This window comes from Lepisosteus oculatus, chromosome 9 (assembly GCF_040954835.1).
Source record: "Lepisosteus oculatus isolate fLepOcu1 chromosome 9, fLepOcu1.hap2, whole genome shotgun sequence".
NCBI lineage: Eukaryota > Metazoa > Chordata > Actinopteri > Semionotiformes > Lepisosteidae > Lepisosteus > Lepisosteus oculatus.
In genome coordinates, this window is record NC_090704.1 from 5970041 (window position 1) to 5987744 (window position 17704).

At 34.9% G+C, this 17704-nt stretch overlaps 1 protein-coding gene across 2 annotated transcripts in view; it reads right to left on the minus strand.

Annotated features, from left to right (window-relative positions):
- The window catches only part of LOC102689476 (BTB/POZ domain-containing protein 19), a 45547-nt gene that overhangs the window by 12106 nt on the left and 15737 nt on the right, over positions 1-17704 (minus strand). The window contains exon 4 of one of the 2 annotated variants that reach the window (XM_006634726.3): positions 14140-14199. The exons of the other annotated variant lie outside the window; for it this stretch is intronic. Coding sequence (XP_006634789.2) covers positions 14140-14199 — 60 coding nt within the window. The remainder of the gene's footprint in view (positions 1-14139; positions 14200-17704) is intronic. 2 annotated transcript variants of the gene reach the window in all.

The window sequence follows — 17704 nt, forward strand, 5'->3', positions numbered from 1 at the left end:
ATTTTTATCACAGTTTTCCCATCTCTCTGGATCCCATTTCTCTCCTGGTGTGCCCATTCGCGGATTCTCATTCCTTTGTCCTCTTTAACCATCCCTCTGTCTCAAATTTCATTCTCTCCTTCATTGTCCCACAAACCTAAACAGGGTTTCACATCTGAAAAATTGCGTTTTCTATTTTCCAGTGTGGATTTAACCTCTACTTGTTCCTTTGCAGCTTGCAAACTGACACCGCTCCCCACTCCAACCTATTTTAAAGACTTTGTCTGAAAGCAGAAAGAGAAGAGAAAATAAACTCAGTGTCTTTTATTACATATGCATTGCTTAGCTACTTTTAGGTTGTTTACAATTTACAGGGGCTTTTTTCCTGCTTGTGCTTTGGAGCTATTATCCTCTGACTGTAAAGTGAATGTTGATTTCTATATTAAAAATATATGTTAACAGAGGTAACAAAAAGAGGAAACAACTAGAGAGGTTGAGAAACAAGCAAATATCCCCTGAAACTGGCTTCATTGTGACTCTGGAAAATCCAGAGATTAAACTGGCAAACCCCTCTATAACATTCAATAATGTCCATTTCAATGTCCTTAAATCAGTAACAGGCAGAAAAGGAATTAGCAATACCGCTGTGGAAGAACATTGAGAGGTAGGTTTTAGGCCTCAGACTCTACATTTCTTAAACACAGATCAAATACCAATTTTCATTTCTACATCAAGACTGCTGCATAAAAACAGCTGGGTCATATACAGTTAATAGTCAAGTTTCAATGCAATAAAAGCCCAACCCCGCCAGAGTTATATACAGCCAAGAGACCAAGGAATGTCTTGGAAAAAACAGATAAGAGTTTAAATTCCAAACTTATCAGAAAAACTTTCCACATCTTACTGTATATTATTTCATTTTACTGTCACACTCAAGGAAGTGGTATAATTATAACACCACTTGACTTAGAGGAAAAATAGGTTTAAAAATCTGTAATAAAAATATAAAAACACATACTGTACCCTGCCGCAGGATAGGAAAATATATTGTGTTCTGTCATGTTCAGAATTCAGTTCTGAGCAGTATTATCATTTTTTATTTTTCAGTGCTTGTAGTCCCTCCTGTGCCAAATTACAGGATAATTAACTTTTATCAGGACTTTATTCAAGGTTTTGTTAATGGCCATGTTTGGACAAAGATTAAATACATACAGTATCAAGAACATCAAGCAGAAAATACAGTAAAGCCAAATATAACTACCAAAGAAAGACGATACTGTCGTATATGATCCCTATAAAATAAACATATCTATAAAAATGATTATATTTATGATCAAGCTTTTGGAGTTTAAAACATCAGCCTCAATTCTATATTTTTTTTATCTTATATATAACGTCTATTCATAGACAGAATACTTACAAAGCAAACATGAAAATACTTCAATCTGTAGTTTTAAAACAGAAGTTGTATTTCTAACGTTTATCTTCCCATTACATTGACTATTTTATTGTATTTAATTTTTAAAAAGGATAGTTTCTCTTTGCCACAGAGTTTCAGCAACAAACCGTATTGATATTTTCAAGTAGTACTCATTAATAAAATAACTCTTTCAGGAACAGGGGACTTGTCAACAGATGAAGAACAGCCATGCAGTCAGTTTCCTCTCCGTACTGGATTAAATGTTAATGCAGACAATTTTAGTAGGATACATGTAATTTATGGAAAAATAAAACAGTAACAGTTCAATGGACTGTCTTGCAGCCATTATTAGGTTGAACATAAAATTGAGATCGGTTTTATAAGATAGATGTAGAATAAATGTACAGTCTTGGTGAACCACTTTCATTATTTCATTCTTTATCTTTGTGAAGAAAGTTAATAGAAATCTTTCACTATAAAAAGTTTGACAGGATGCTTTTTAATACTGAAAAGCCTGCAAGACTACTGTTTATAACAGGGATGGGCAAGCGGGGTCCCAGAGGTCCAGCCAGTCTGCAGGTGTTCGTTTCATCTGCACTGTTAACAAGCCAGATCAGCTCATTGTTGGCTAAATGTGATTGATTTAACAGCCTCTTCTAGCTCTTCAGCTGCTGGAGCTTTCAAGAGACCTAGAGAACCTACAGACATACTGGATTTGTAAGAACAGGATCACCCCTCCCCGGTTTAGAAGAATGTTTATTTAGCTTTCTTTTCCAAGTAATCAAAGGCGACAGCTTTAACATAGTCTTTCCCTGGTTTGTCAGGCACAGTCCTGATTTATTTCGGCTCTGCCCTTTGCAGTTACTGTACGCGTAGCATGCTGAGCCAAGTCTTGTCAGCTTTTTATAAATAAAGATCCTAAGCACAAATATCACAAAAAACGAAATTATAATCTGTAGTTATTTTACTTTCTACTAAGCTTCTACTAAGCTCAAACAGTAGCAGAATCTTCCCTTCCTCTTTCAAGCAATGTTACAGTAGAATTAGATATTAATTAGACAATAAAAGACACATAATCAGTAGACATCTAATGCATCAGTATTGCATTTAACTGGAGTTATAATTGTCTTCCTTCCCGCCTCTACAGCAGTCCTCAATATAGAATGGTAGAGTCCCCTTTCCAATTCCATTACGAATACGAATCCATTACGAATTTCTCATTTGCACTTAAAGGTCATGCAGATAAATTCACCTATCACAGTAAAAGCAAGAGGCACCACCCACTTAAGTAAACAATGACATAAAAACAATACAAAGAAAAGTGGAAGCAAAAAAACTTTAGTTTATTAAATTAGTAAAAACAAACAGGTGAATCACAATGGTAGGAGAGCTGTGGAGCAAAGTTGTGGTGATATGATTCTGGTAGTCACTTCTTTGTTTTTGAGGAAACTAAATTTGAGATAAGCTTATACATCCACTTACATCTACAAGACTTGCTGAAAAATACTTTTGATATTGTAATCTCCTAGGAACAAAGCTGTGGATGGAATTTTACTCATAAAATGAATGTAGGGGCACAAAATGTAAAATTAAAACACAAAATATCAGATCTTTGGCTGTCACAGATCTAAAACAAAACAAAAACAAAGTGTTTTATTTTCTGCTAAATTATACATTCCCTACAAAAATAAGTTAGTTTTCTCCCCCCTCGCATGCAAAATATAGTGACAAATTATATTACAGCTTTTAAGGGGACACTCTAAATACAGTGTCTTTGTGGGTTAATACAAAATGTTTCCTAAACCCCCTAGACTGCAATATACAGTAAGTGCAGAAAACTAGCAGCAGAATCAGACAGAACCTAACCAACATATTGAAAAGCAGGTGCCATACTTGTCGTAATAACAATTCAGTAGCTTCAGATAACTCAATTCTCTTCAGCAGAAACCAATGGTATTAATTCAGTGAGATGTTTGTTTTACAGAAAAAAAGGTATTCAAAAACCACAAGGTACAAACCAATCTTTTATTTTGCAATCTTAAACCTGTCCTGGATCACTTCCTTTTTTTGCAATTTGAGCATGATGCCCCACTTTCTGGGCAAAAGGTTGTGCTCAAAGACTATGCAAGATACGAAAGCACATCCTATCGCCACTGCCTATGGAAGTCACCAAGAATTAGAGAATCTAAGCATGAGAGGATTTTAAATATACGACAAAAGAGATCATTTACACCTTAGCTTTGTCAAGTGTTTTCTTTTTCTTCATTCAGCACATCAATGCCCTTCACAGGTCAAGCCGATGGACTCCAAGCTCAGTTATGTCATACTAGCACAGTTCTAGCTAAAGTGATCACATCCAGGAAAACACAGATACGCACATTGAAGGACCCACTTTTTAAATATCACTCAACTATTTACACAATTAAGCCCTTTTCAAAATGCTGTGTTAAGATACATGTCAAATCTCAAAAGGTAGAAAAGACTCTTTTGGTAAGCTGGGTTTAATGAAACTGTTCTCCAGTAAGAAATCAGCTTAGGATAGAAACTCAAAGATAAAACCCCAAAAAGTGACAATTTAAAGACAATTTAAAGTACTCCAGGTTTGTGACTAGATTAAATCTGCAAAAAGCAGTAACAACACATCATCACAATGGGTCTTATATTATGGTCTACTAGTTCACAATATTAAAAGTATTTTTCCTGTGATCATAAATCATGGTTTGTGAATTTTACTTTTGCTGACACCATGATTTTACATACTAATGAAGCATTCTTTTTAAAGAACATTAAATTCTCTCAACAAGAAAAGAAACTGCAACACACAAAGATTTCCAGCTCAGTGCCTTTTTATCTTTACAAAGGTTCTCAGATTCATCATAAAATTAACTGGAATGAGGTGGATATGGCTTATCATTCGTTTGATAGATAACAGAGAAAGTTATGATTTAATAAAACTAAAATGTTAACTCTCTGCACTGCCATTCTATGGATCACAGATGACTTACCAGCAATCACAGTATTTCCAAAAATAAGTTGTAACCACTCTACTGTTTTTTTATCAGCATTTTTATCCTTTGTTCAACAGGACAAAACTTATATTAATACTGCAACACAATGCACATCTATCCCACTGTAAACCTTTAGTTAAAAAGGCACAAAAGCACAGAAAACAATCAAATTATGTTCCCAAGGGTTTGGAAAAACTGGTGAGCATTTATCAGGATGCTATATCTCATAGGGAATGAAAAAGGAAAGGAAAAAAAACTGCTTGTGTGTCATGGTTTGCTTCAGCAGATTTACACTTTCATTATGACGTCACAAAGGATCGATTGTGATGACTATGTTACCTACCACAAACAACGTTGCCGAGTTGCTATTTTACAGTCAACAGTTACCAGTGTAAATAAAACACCTCTATCTATGCAGGTCCCAATGTCATTCCACTGCATGGGTTAATCTGTTTGTGTACTGACACCACCTAGAATCCTATTTTGCAATCCAAGACTTTGTGAGACAAAGACATATTGTTAAACTGTGCCTCCATTTTGACATATGTGGATCTTTCAGAGTTGCATGGTAATATGTAACACTGCTTACTGCTATTGTAAACGCCAAGTGGTGATAAATTATATTTCTACATTACATTATTCTACATTAGCCATTATAGTACTCTCAAACTTTAGTGAACAGAAGAAGCATCAGTGCCAAATATACAAGGTAGGCACTAACTAACCCAGATTTGTATTTGTGATGAGAATGTATTATATTCTAGGAACCACAAGATTTCAAAAGTATTTTATGAAAACTATAATACCCCATCTAACAGGGTGATCAGAAACTGAAAAAATAAAAAAGAATGTTCTTGTACTGGCTGTGCTTTCCCATTGATGCTTGAGACCTCGAGTCAGTGTCCAACTTTCAGTTGTAATCTACATACAAACTGATGAAGTGAAATCCATACTTCTTTGGGATTGCGGTGTTCAAAATGTTGTTTTACTCTAAGGGAGGGGAGTTTTCATTGGAGCATAATTAAACTTGTCACAGTCATACGGGACCGTCCCAGAACAACTGTCACTGTTCAGTGCACATCGGTTCCTCTCAGGCAGCTGAGGAACGCCACCTACCTAAAACATGATCACTTCAGCTCCACTGAGCAGTTCAAGACAAAACGATTCTGCTGAGAAACATTATGAACTCCCTCCGCAATCGGAATGCTAGCCTTCAATCAGGAAGGTAGAATCAAAGATTTTTAATAGGTTTCAGAAATGGGGGTGGCTGTTGACTCAAATCATGTTAGCAATCCTGAAAGTGAGCCACAGAAATACCATTTACTTTATTTTGGGGTTTTTTGATGACTCAGTCAAAGATGCATCAAAGGTGGGTTTGTGGTTTGACTTGGCAAAAAAAGTGTACTTGGGCACACAGTACTGTATCAAAATAGATAAACAAATCAAAATACTACGTATGTGCTCCTGATTTTTGTCACAGTTCTCATTTACTGGTGTTTCATGGTTGTAAGAAAAGTCAGCAGAGAAATGCGTGGTGCAAACATCACGTACTGTAAGCTAGTGAAGCTAGTGAAGAAGTAGATGACACCACTGCCTATTAGAAAGCAAGCACATAGATTTCGTTCTGCTAAGTTCTTTTGCAAAAAACACTCCCCTTCAAAGGAAAAAAAAAATTTAGGACAATTTACCAGCCATCAACCATCATCAATAAGAGCAGAGAATTCGAAAAATAAGTGCTGATGAAAAAAACAAATTGTGCTCTGAAAATATTTTCCCTGTAAGGGACATCCAGTTAATTTCACATGAGCATGATTTTAAACACGGTCACCACAGGTAAAACCAGATTAAAGGCTCCAAAATTAATGCATCGCTTCACATCTTTCTCTTTTTTCACCTTTGCTCTTTGAAAAGACAGTGACAACCATCTTCCAAATAACAAAACAATGGCTTTAGAAAATAAAGGGGAAAAAAGGAAACAGAAAAATAGAAAACCCCATTGAGCTTAACGGAAAAGAGATTACTGTGGTTTTTATGCTGAGTAAAAGGAAACTGTTTGTTTTCCTCCTACAGTCTCACCTTTTCAAAATGAGTTTTACCTTTTATGTCTAGAACCCTATTAACAGTAAACTCCTTGTCAAATTCCCCCAAGGCAGACACAAAGATTGCTAATACCCAGACCCAAAATTTAAAAGACTTTTTTACATTCCTAGAATGTAACTCCCCCCCAAAAGGTTTTGATTTCCTAGAGTGAAAACAAACTTTAATCAAATACACCTACTCTACCAACGCCAGTGAAAGAAGCTATTTATAGACATAAATTTATGACGCAAGGACTTTTTAGTCGATCAATCAGTAACGGTGCTAGTTTGGAGCACACATTAAGCACTATTGGTATCAACGGTTGAACACTGGGCTTTGTCATCAATTGACTATGGTCCATATTGCTCTGTCCCAGCACCACCAGGGTTAGACTGTTAATCCTACTGTGTAACAATGATGCATGTGACTACCACGCATCTGTGAGCTCACAATTTTGTCAGATAGAGCCTCATCTCTCTTCCGGTAAGTACTATTTCTCCTTCACGCACGTTGTGAAAGAGTATAGTGTGACAAGCACACATTGTAGAGGAAAGCAAGCACAAATAAGCAAACAGACTCAGATCACAGCACTACTATCCTATAGGCCGATCACACCAGATCTCAGGAGCTCAACAAACCTGGCACTGGTCAGTACTGGAATGAGAGGCTGATAAAGTAACGCAAACTACTAGGTAGCACAGATCCATTTGGGCTAGAATTTCTAAATCAATTTGCCAGTATGGTGGCAGAGTGCACTGTGCTGTAAGAGGTCCGTTGGATGAGATTAAAGATCCCCTTGCACTGTTCTTGAGAGTAGTGGCATTAACATCATTGTCCCGGCAAAATCCCACTTTTGCCTTACACATGTTGGCCTACTGAATTTTCCACTTTTAATCAATTAGTGAAACAACTTCATCCTTTTCCATCTTATTTTGGGATTAGTGAGACTCCTGGTACACAATGGGTGCTGTTCATCGGTGGTGGATTAAGTGGTTTTCCTCCTGCATAAGAAGAGCTCTGGGATTTTTTTGATACAGAAAGCAATACACACAAAACAAAAAAATGATGATTAATGACCTTCTCTGTGGCAGTGCATATGTAGCATAGTAGGAACAACTCCTTGAATAATAATGAATGGTTCCGAATCAGATGGGACTATGGAAATAAATAGTTCCAGAGTAAAGGATAAAAATTTAGCATGTGAAAGCAGTGGCCATCTGTTGTTTTTAGTCTTAAGAGAAAGGTAAACTTATTGTCTACTGTGACATATAATTGGATTTTAAAAATTCTACACAAATATCTGATTCCTTTTAACAAATCTTTGTATATAGAGTATTCCAGATACATGTTTATGAGCAAGGTATCCTCATTAATTTTGGGTTTAGTAAAAATCATCAGGAGTTCTATGTCTTGAGAAATACACTATTTTGTAAAGTACAAACCATACTGTACATTATTTACAGTGCAAAAATCAACATTAGAGGCCTTTAGTGGAATTATGTTGCCAGAGAAGAATCTTGTTTTTCAGTATTTATAAAGTCTGAATATTTCATGTTTAATTGAAGTCAGAAGTACTGGTTGCTACTTAAAATTGCTATTAAAAAATCATGTTTTTTATTTTTGAAGCGGGTTAAATCTCATTTAGATCATTTGACTGTATCCTTTTTTTCCCCATTACATTGTTTTCTCCATAAAGATGCTCAGCCTCTTCCTTCACATTTGGCTGACTTTGTCAAGAAAATACCATACAAGACACTACAGCAGTGCTCTCTGCTTCCATCTCCCTCTTGTTCTGACACCGAGAGTACAACATCATCTATCTTCTGACCTTGTCCTGATTTATATACGTGTCTCATCTTCATTCCTCTTGGTGTTCTGAACTTTCGGATACTGTTTTGTCCTCAGATGACCGATTTGATTTAAGATACATAATCAAAGGATAGGGATAAATAAGATTAGGGTGAATACATTTAAATCATGGAACTTGTCTATTTGCTTTTTATTAATTAATTTTTGGGAAACAAAAGTAATTGAATGGTATGGTTCTTCTAAATAAAAATAAGGCCCACACTGTTGAGCGTTTTACTTCCCATAGTTACCACTTTCTAAGAAAGCTGTGTACAAGTTATCAAAATCCAAACTACAGTGAGTGTGTGCTTTTGGTACTCAGTTAAAGACTTCTCTTTGTTATGGGTGACAAAATGAAAAATAAAATCCTTTAAAATCATGATTAAAAGCACCCTGATTTGTTTTGTTTTTCAAGTTAGGAAACTCAACAGAAATTTGCATTTTTGAACGAAATACTTTTTAATCACTGCCTGCAAAAAACAATACAAAAACTGGAAACGCCAAGTCCATACATGTAGTATGGAGAACACTGCGTGATGGCAGCTCAGTACCTGGGATTGAAGAGGTTAATATTCCAAAACGGATTAGGATGTGTGCGTTACCAAACCAATTTATGGTACATCCCCATTAAATTTGTTGTGTATCCTGAATATAGTTATTTCCTGATTACTCAGAAGGTTTTAGAGTACACTAAGTCCTAAATTCAGATCTGTATCCTAACATGATTTATCCTAGATGTCCATCTTTACTAGTCTGAGGACAAGTGTGGCTGCCCTCATACCTAAGAGACAACATCTCCACCGTCTGTAATCAAGTCGCTATTTGTCAGTGCAAAGATAATGGTTAGCAAAGGGTTCAAGTGAAGAAGAGTCACCTGTATTGCTCCTCGTTTCTCTGCATGTATTGTTTCCATCCATTTACAATGATTAGGAGGAAGAAGCAGCTGTTCTTCACAGAAATCTATTCCTTTAATGCACAAGTAACCAATACTGTTTTGTAGGTAACTTACATCATAGAGGCCTTACAGAGGAATAGCTTTCCTAGAAAATGGCAAGAGCAAACTGAATTAACTTCCCCATTAATACACTTTTGATATTATAATAGTCTTCTTTTAGAAATGGAATATGGAAGATACTGTATACTGAATGTGAATCTACCAATTACAGTAGACATTAGCAAATATTTTTCTCTTCCTCAGCTTCTCAGTAATTTGTCTTTGGCACTTAAATATAACATTCATAAAAGATAAGACATTTTTAAAAGAAATACAAATAAATGATATAGACTAAGACTGGCAATGTTGCCAGAATTTACCAATGCTGATTTTAACAATACAAATACGGCAGTAAAATTACCAAACAAAAATACCTTCTCAAGCTTTTTTTTCTATATACAATGATCACATTGTGTAAATTCAAAACAGGAAATTCCCAGGACCTTATTATACAGTTCAGTTCCCTGTTCTCAGCTGTCACTGAACATCTAGCATGTTTTTCATTCTAATTCATTTTTTAAATGTAGTGTGTTTTAACTACTGAACCTCAAGAGATGGGCCCTGATTAGGAATTCCAAAAAATAAGTTTGTCTTAAACTATGTATGTGAAGGAACAGCTTTTCAAAAGAGGAAAAAAACAATTCTCAATAGACCATGTTACAAAAGGTTTAACATTAGAAAGACAAAAATCAAATATAAATAAGTACATAAGGTGACAACGAGACATGACAAGAGATCAATACCTAGGATTAAACATTAATACTGAAATGAAATACACTCTCCTTTGCCTTCTTAAAAGCACATAAGAAACTGACACCATGACATTTATGGTTACTTAGCTAATAATTTCATTTAATTAACTTAATTTTATTATTAAACTGAAAGTAACAATTAATAGTTTAACAATTAACAGAAATATTGTATTAAATTCAATGGTGACGGATTTGAGCCTAGTCAAGACAATAGCTGACTGGGATTGGCAAATAACTGGTCATGTGCCACCAAGGGGGTGATGGGATGGGTCAGCCGTGGCTCTCTGATCTACGAAGTGACCCCCTTTGGACTCTCAGGTCCTTGCAGGTACAGTATGTGGCTGTGTCAGTGTGGGCTGTGCCTCTCAATCTGTGCAAGAACAGGGCTGTGTTAATAAATGAATGGCTCGAAAGTGGACAGGTCAGAGTGAGACTACCTACACTTCAGTCACAGGGATCACAGCTGTGAGCCGACATGTGGAAAGAGCGACAATGGCTCTTTCAAATCAGGAGACTGCAATGAAAGTAAATGGTGATCCTAACTCTATAAAAATTGCCATTAAATTAATGAAATAGTAACTTTGGTTTATGACTTATAGAAATATGCCTGAGTATGAGGGACTTCTATGGTTTGGAATTATTCATTTGGCCAATGCTTAATATACAATGCACACATTTAGACAGTGCTTTACTATACTGAATCAGAGGTACAGTTGCAGTGCTCAGGCTGGGATTTGAACCCACAACCTTCCAGTTAGTGCTCAGACCTTTCAGGGTCCAGAGCACTAACTGCTGCCTTACACAGGACGTACATTGTTTACATTAATGTTATTAGTATTTAAACTTCAATTTCAGAACTAAAAAGGTTTTCTTCTTCCAATTTAAGATTTTCCATTCCAATTTACAATGACATGAAAATAATGACCGACTACATGTGACAATTGAATAAATATCTGTTTGAGTCAGTCTTCCAAGGTCACATTTAAAATAGACTGCAGTGTAAAAAGAGGATTCCACCCACCGTGATAAAAAAAAAGTTTTTACAGAGTGGTATGAATTTCCAAAGCCTAGCAATAGGTCCAACTGTGTGTTTGGTTTCTTGGCAATTTTAAGTAGGAAAGCCCCACAGACAATTAAACAGATGGCCAGAACTACATACTCTCTTACTTTTCGAGTATGATCCAAGTTTCCTTTTCCCCTATAATCTGACTTTCCAAATTTCCCCTTAGGTGGAACTCATAGACCTTCATGTATATAAGGTTATTTTTTTGCATGAATTTCCTTTATTCTTTTTTGAGGTGTTACACTGATTTATATCAGACTTTGACAGGAAGAAGCTTAGAATGTTGACTGCTACCTTCTCGAGATGATATCTTTCTCTTCCTACAATGCAAAATATTTTTTGTCCGTTTCATTCATTTTGCAGGTGCAGGTGAAACATCACTGCTGATCTTGGTCAAGTATAAATAATTAAAACAGGAAAGGGACGCAAGTGCTTACAACTAATTTCTACAAATCTTCCATTATCGAAGTGGATATGTACCTGACACCTACAATAAAATGTATATGGAAATAACAGGAGGTCAAAAGAGAAAATGAACAATCGAGCACTTGGTGGTCACAAGATCATATGTTTGATTATACAGTTTCCACATTGTAACTATAAAGTATTTCGGAAATGACTGCCAGGTCTACAGTTTTCCTTTGTGTAAAAGTACTTATCAAACTGAGTTTGCTCCAAGTCATTTTTTAAATAAATCATGTCCTGCTGCACAATGGCAGGTTTATATATTACTTGGATGTGCCACAATAATATTCCAGTTATGTAGGCAACATTCAAATTTTTATTATTAGCTTGACATGTTCAATTTAACTGTTTTTTGCATTCTTTTTTTCCATTATTTCATAACAATACATGAAAAATGTCTTAACAAACAGTGTGTTAAATAGATTTTTTATCCCCTTCTCCAATTTTTACCTTTTAACTATGCCTGTTAACAAAAAACTTCAGAACTTACACAACAGAATAAAAAGAGGGTAACACTTCTAACTGTAAGGTGAGTGAAACATTTTGGAAGTCAGGTTGTTTTTTTTCTATTTCCAAGTACCAGAAGATATTTTCATACTTTGATGTATCATTTCTGCTCTTCTAGAGCAACTAGGTAACAATATGTCATGAAGGTCAATGATCCAAGTCTAACTGCAGCTGTAAAGAACTCTTCTTTAATTACCTTGAATGTCAATCAGTAGTGAAGGAAGAAAGCTTCCAATTTATGGAAGCATGTCCTTGAGTTGTCTTTGAGAGTACAAATAAGAATGTGTTAGCAGGACACTAGCTCAAATAATGACTCCTTTGAAGGCTATAGAAGTTGTATCTCTCTGTTTTGGCTTTTTTTTGGTTTAAAATATATTCTCAGTTCACATAGGCATAGATCACACTATAACCCAGTAAAGAATGCATTTAAACTAGTACCGCAAATAATTGTGTCACTAATAAGGACATGCAGGTTTGAAAAAGGGAAATTACTTTTGGTATAGAGCCAACTATTATGGACTACAGTTATTAAGTTTAACTACAATAGATCAAACACTTATTCTTCAGGAATATATCCAGAGACTAGAAATATATCTATTATGATATGCAATCTACATCTCAATATGCGTCATCGTGATACATTTATACTGTCCAGATGGAATACTGATGTAGGGTAACATGAAATTAAAATTAATAATAGACAATCATGGTGAAAGAAAAATCCTTAATGAGTCATGGCAGGACATATATTTATAGCAAAAAATAAATCAACTATAAGACAGTTTTCATTGGCTCCAAGTACCAGTCTGATAATGAGTCCTGTGTCGTAGTTTGCTGTCAGGAAACTATTAACCTGTGCAATGCTGTACAACACAATATGAACATTGCTGTGGGATTTTTCTATAATAAGAGGATTTGAAATTGTCCTTCTGAAAAGAAAGCCACTAGAAAAAAATATAAATAAAACAGCAGGTACTGATGGCATCAGAAATGTCTTTGAAAAATTAACAATTGTGATACAGAAAAATTAACAATTGTGATACAGAAAAACCCTGAAAATGATGTTTAGAAATGTATCACTTTTGAAAAAGTATTTCTACATTTTCCAAATGCAAAATGTCACCTTTTAAAGCATACTTATAGCAGAAACAATAATTACAATAGAATACATTAAATATTTTGACAATTTCAGTGTCAATACAGTCAATACATATACAGTGTCCCCTTGTATATGTGTATATAAAACACATTTAAAAAAATATTTTGTGCTCTCTGCACATCCTGTGACTGTGAACTCAATACCAAAGCCCTCCAGAAACACCTGTCATTTTGAAACTCCTATTCTAAACAATAGATAAACCCACATCAGGTCTGTGCCAAGTAGTTTAGAAGCCTGCTTAAGTGTCCCACTTGTATTTATCGAGGAAAATGATGTCAGTATAGTGTGTGTGCTTCGTAGAGCAAAAGCAAGATGACATTTAATGGCACAACAAACAGTGACTGGAACTTCAAAATCTATTCTAGCACTATTAATTTATTTGTAATATAAAAATATTATATTAGAATCAGAAGGTCTGATTGGACATATTACACCTAGGTCCTACCAGACCAATTTCTAAAGCTGAACTAGGCACTTGTTTCCAGTTTTCTTTTTATTTGCTACACCATTTCAAAATCTCCCTTTCAAAATTCCAAAATGTGTTTTTCATGCACTTGTGATTACTCACAAAGAAACAATATTTGTTTACTGTCTGTTCAATATAGATTTAATCGGATGTCTCCTTCAAAAAGAAACACTCTGCACATTTTCAATCCCCCTTTTCACTATCCCCCTTTCCCAATACAAGTCATAAAGAGCAGTTTTCCTAACGAAACACTATGCCATCCCCCAAATCACAAAACTGACATTCTACAACAAATCAGCTCTAAATATTCTGGGCTTGGCCTGTTGAGTGATTTGCCACAGAATGCCCCTGCCCCTGTACCACTAGATAAGACAACTAAATTCAAAGAAAAATTCTTACCTGCAGGGCTTCACATACAGTCTCCACTGTCAGTGTTTCTGTTACAAACTCCACACACAGCTGGGAAATCAAATATATGACGTTATTATAATAACCAGACTTTCTAGAAGGCAGAAGGAAAACATCTAACTTAAGCCATGTATTGATTCTTCATGGTGTTATAGCTTTCAATTATTTGTGCCCATAAAACAAAACCTTTTAGCTACTGCATTAATTCACTGCATAATAGACTACTATGGGACATTAATATACAGTCAATATTGTCATAAGTTGCAAACCAATTAAAAAGGGGGAATTGGATTTTAAATTACATGTATCGGTTCTTAATCTGAAATCACCTCCAATCCTTAACAATTCTTGCCAGGATAAAGCAAAGTTCACTACACTCTAAAATATATACACTTCAGAGATATTTATACCACAACAAAATTAATCAAATACAAATACAAAAACAATGTAAAAAACTGATTTAATTCACAGGCACCAATACTTTTGCCAGTAACTGTCTATTATAAATACTATCCAATTTATCACCAATTTGACATAAAACACTTTTATAACAAGCCATCTGTTTTTTGTCAGTACAATTTAATGCTCTTAGAACATTCTGCAATCCAGGTGGACAATTATGGCAAAACAATTCCACAGAATTGAATTAATAGTTCTCTTTAAATCACATACCCATTAGCAACCCTAAAGATTTGAACAGAAACAGATAATTCTCATCATCTGTTAAAATCAGACATAAATTGCACAGGAAATATGCTTAGTGTATATGTTTAGTGTTGAAAGCAAAATTAACTCCACACATTAGAGAAACACAGAACAAATGAAATTGCATGCATTATGTGACATTAAGCAAAAGTCACCTTAAAATGAATATGTCAAAAACATTAGACTGAAAGCAATGAAAACAATATAAAACAGACTTAAAAATGAATAATCTTTTACAGTATTAAAGTCTTTATTACGAAATGTTTATTCTAATAAGTACTAAAAGCAAAAGGTGAAACAAGAGTAAAAATATTTTCAGGCTTCATCTTAATCTGTATTCAATGGTATTGCCTGTTGAGCCACACAAAGCCCTGTCTGCAGTCTTGTGGAAGTGGGCGTTATAACAACATTTTTAAAGAAAAAGCTTGGTCATATTCTAGGAAGGCAGGCCTATACCTTCATAATAAGAAAAACCTCTCTCAATCAGGGGCATTCTGTCTGCAGTTCAGAACCTTGAACTCCATTTTAAGTAACAGGCTCACTACATGCACTGTGCTGCAGTGTTGCCTGACAGTTATTATATCTGCGTGGGAGGGTCTCTATCTATTGTAACTATGACACTGAAGAAGAATGCTATTTATTTTATAGTCGAAAAATAAAAATAAACCCGTTTGTAATGAAGTCCAACCATTCAGAATGAACACTTGAAAGTTGTACTTTATCTCAGGAAATATTTCTCCTGTATGTACTATAGAATCAACAAGGTGTGCGAATGCTAAAACAGACAGTTTTCAAAATTCTCTTCAAATCTGTATTAGTTTGCTCCTTGACATGCATTAATAACAGCCAATTAAGAAACAATGCAGCGCAGATCTTTTCAGAATAGAACCCAATTTCCTTCCACAACGAGCAGGGCAGTGTTTTCACTGGCAGAAAAGTTGCTCAAAAGGCGAATGTGGAGGAATAAGGAGGAAAAAGGGTGAAGGATTGAAAGATGGAATAATGAATGTTACACTGTAACCAGCAAGGTGCAAAACAGATCATTAAAACAAGAAGCTACCAAATCATTAATTATTAATTAACCAAATTATTCATCGTAAAAAAGAGTCTATGTGACTAAAAGTATAGATTAACGCAATGTCTTGAACAATCACACTTGCGGATAATTTTTTTTTCCACCTTAATTACAATTGAATGTAATATAAGTCAGTCAGTGGGAACTAAGCAAAGAAGGAGTTAACTGTGGAGCACAAAACATGGCACTGTAAAAGCTGAAAAAAAAACATTGACATTCCCAGTTAGCAAATGTTCAATCCAATAATTTATAGAAATGCAGTGCAAAACTAATTACATGAAAAATGAAAAGGGAGAAACTTTTGGATTATACTTTACATTTAAGTATGAGAAAAAACTGGACTACAAATAACATAAATGTTGAATGCTTAAATGTGATAAAAACATTCCTAATCCCAGCCATAAATTGGCTAAATTGGGTTGCAGGGGAGAGGTAGCACAGCGTTTCTATTTATGGGCATTTTGAGATGGGATGTTAAACTCAGTTTCCCACAGGGAACAGACAGGCACACTGTGACAGGATCAGCATCATGGTCAGGCAGTTTTGTTTGCCTGTATTTGCCAAGGGTTAATATCACTGGTCATTTTGCAAGTTCTCACAGCAAACACATCAGGTCAAATACACAGGAGAAAGGTATAAATATGTGCTAAATGTAGCACATTCTTATAGCAAGAAACTAGATGTACATAAAGATAAGCAAAAGATGAGTGTGTGGCCATAAAATAAAAAAAATATATTTTTTTTACCATTAATGGATAAACCATTTTTATATTTATATATATGCACACTTTAACATTGAAATTCCATTGAGTTGTAAATGCATTAAAACAAAATCTTTCATTTTCCATGGCATTACAGTATATACAGAAACAAAGGCAATGATGGGGAATTAATTCCTTTAAGGATTAAAGAGGACTGGTATTTAAACATTAATGGAAACAATCGATTCCATCTTTAGAGGAACCTGATTCATTTTTATAAGAATAAAGCTATGTACTAGGTTTCAGATTCTTTTCTAATTTTGAATCCCAAACCTCAAGGCTACTTTTTAAGAAGTTAATCTTTCAAAGATCTATGATCTCTTGAGAATCACAGAGCATCTCTTACTGATTTAACCACTCCTAGAAGAGAAAAACAATTATATTAAAAAAGAAAAGTATAGGGTCTCCTCAGGTTTTAAGCACTGGCTGTGAAGACACAACTCTTTCTTAATATAAATGCCAGATTGTGCACATTTATAGTAAAAATGCATCTGACTCTTATGTAGTACATTGTGTGCTTTGGAGCTGGGCAAAAAGAACACCCTTCATGAATTAGAAATAAACATCTGACAGAGTTATGAGGGCACCCAGTGAGCTACTGCATATAGTGTGGCTGAACACATACAGAACTCAGATACACACACTTGGCAGGTGATTTTATTTAAACTTTTTAACAATTACTCTAGCTTTTTAAAGAAAATGACATGTAACAAAAACTCCACTTGTACAGAACAAAAATGACATCCTATTTACAATTACAGTTTTATGTTCTTGTTACGTACAGCGCAGACATGACCATTATTTTTGCAGATGTACGAGACTGACTCCCATTTAGAAGATAATAGTGAGAAAAGTGATTTATTTGTACTTCAGCATAATTATGCAAAAACTTTCAGGCTTTGTTTTTGTTTGACATGTGGCAAAACTCACAACACCTGTATTGAGAGAAGAAAAAGAGAAAATATTTATTTCCACCTTTTTATCTCAGCATTAAATTCAACCAAGCAGCTTTTTA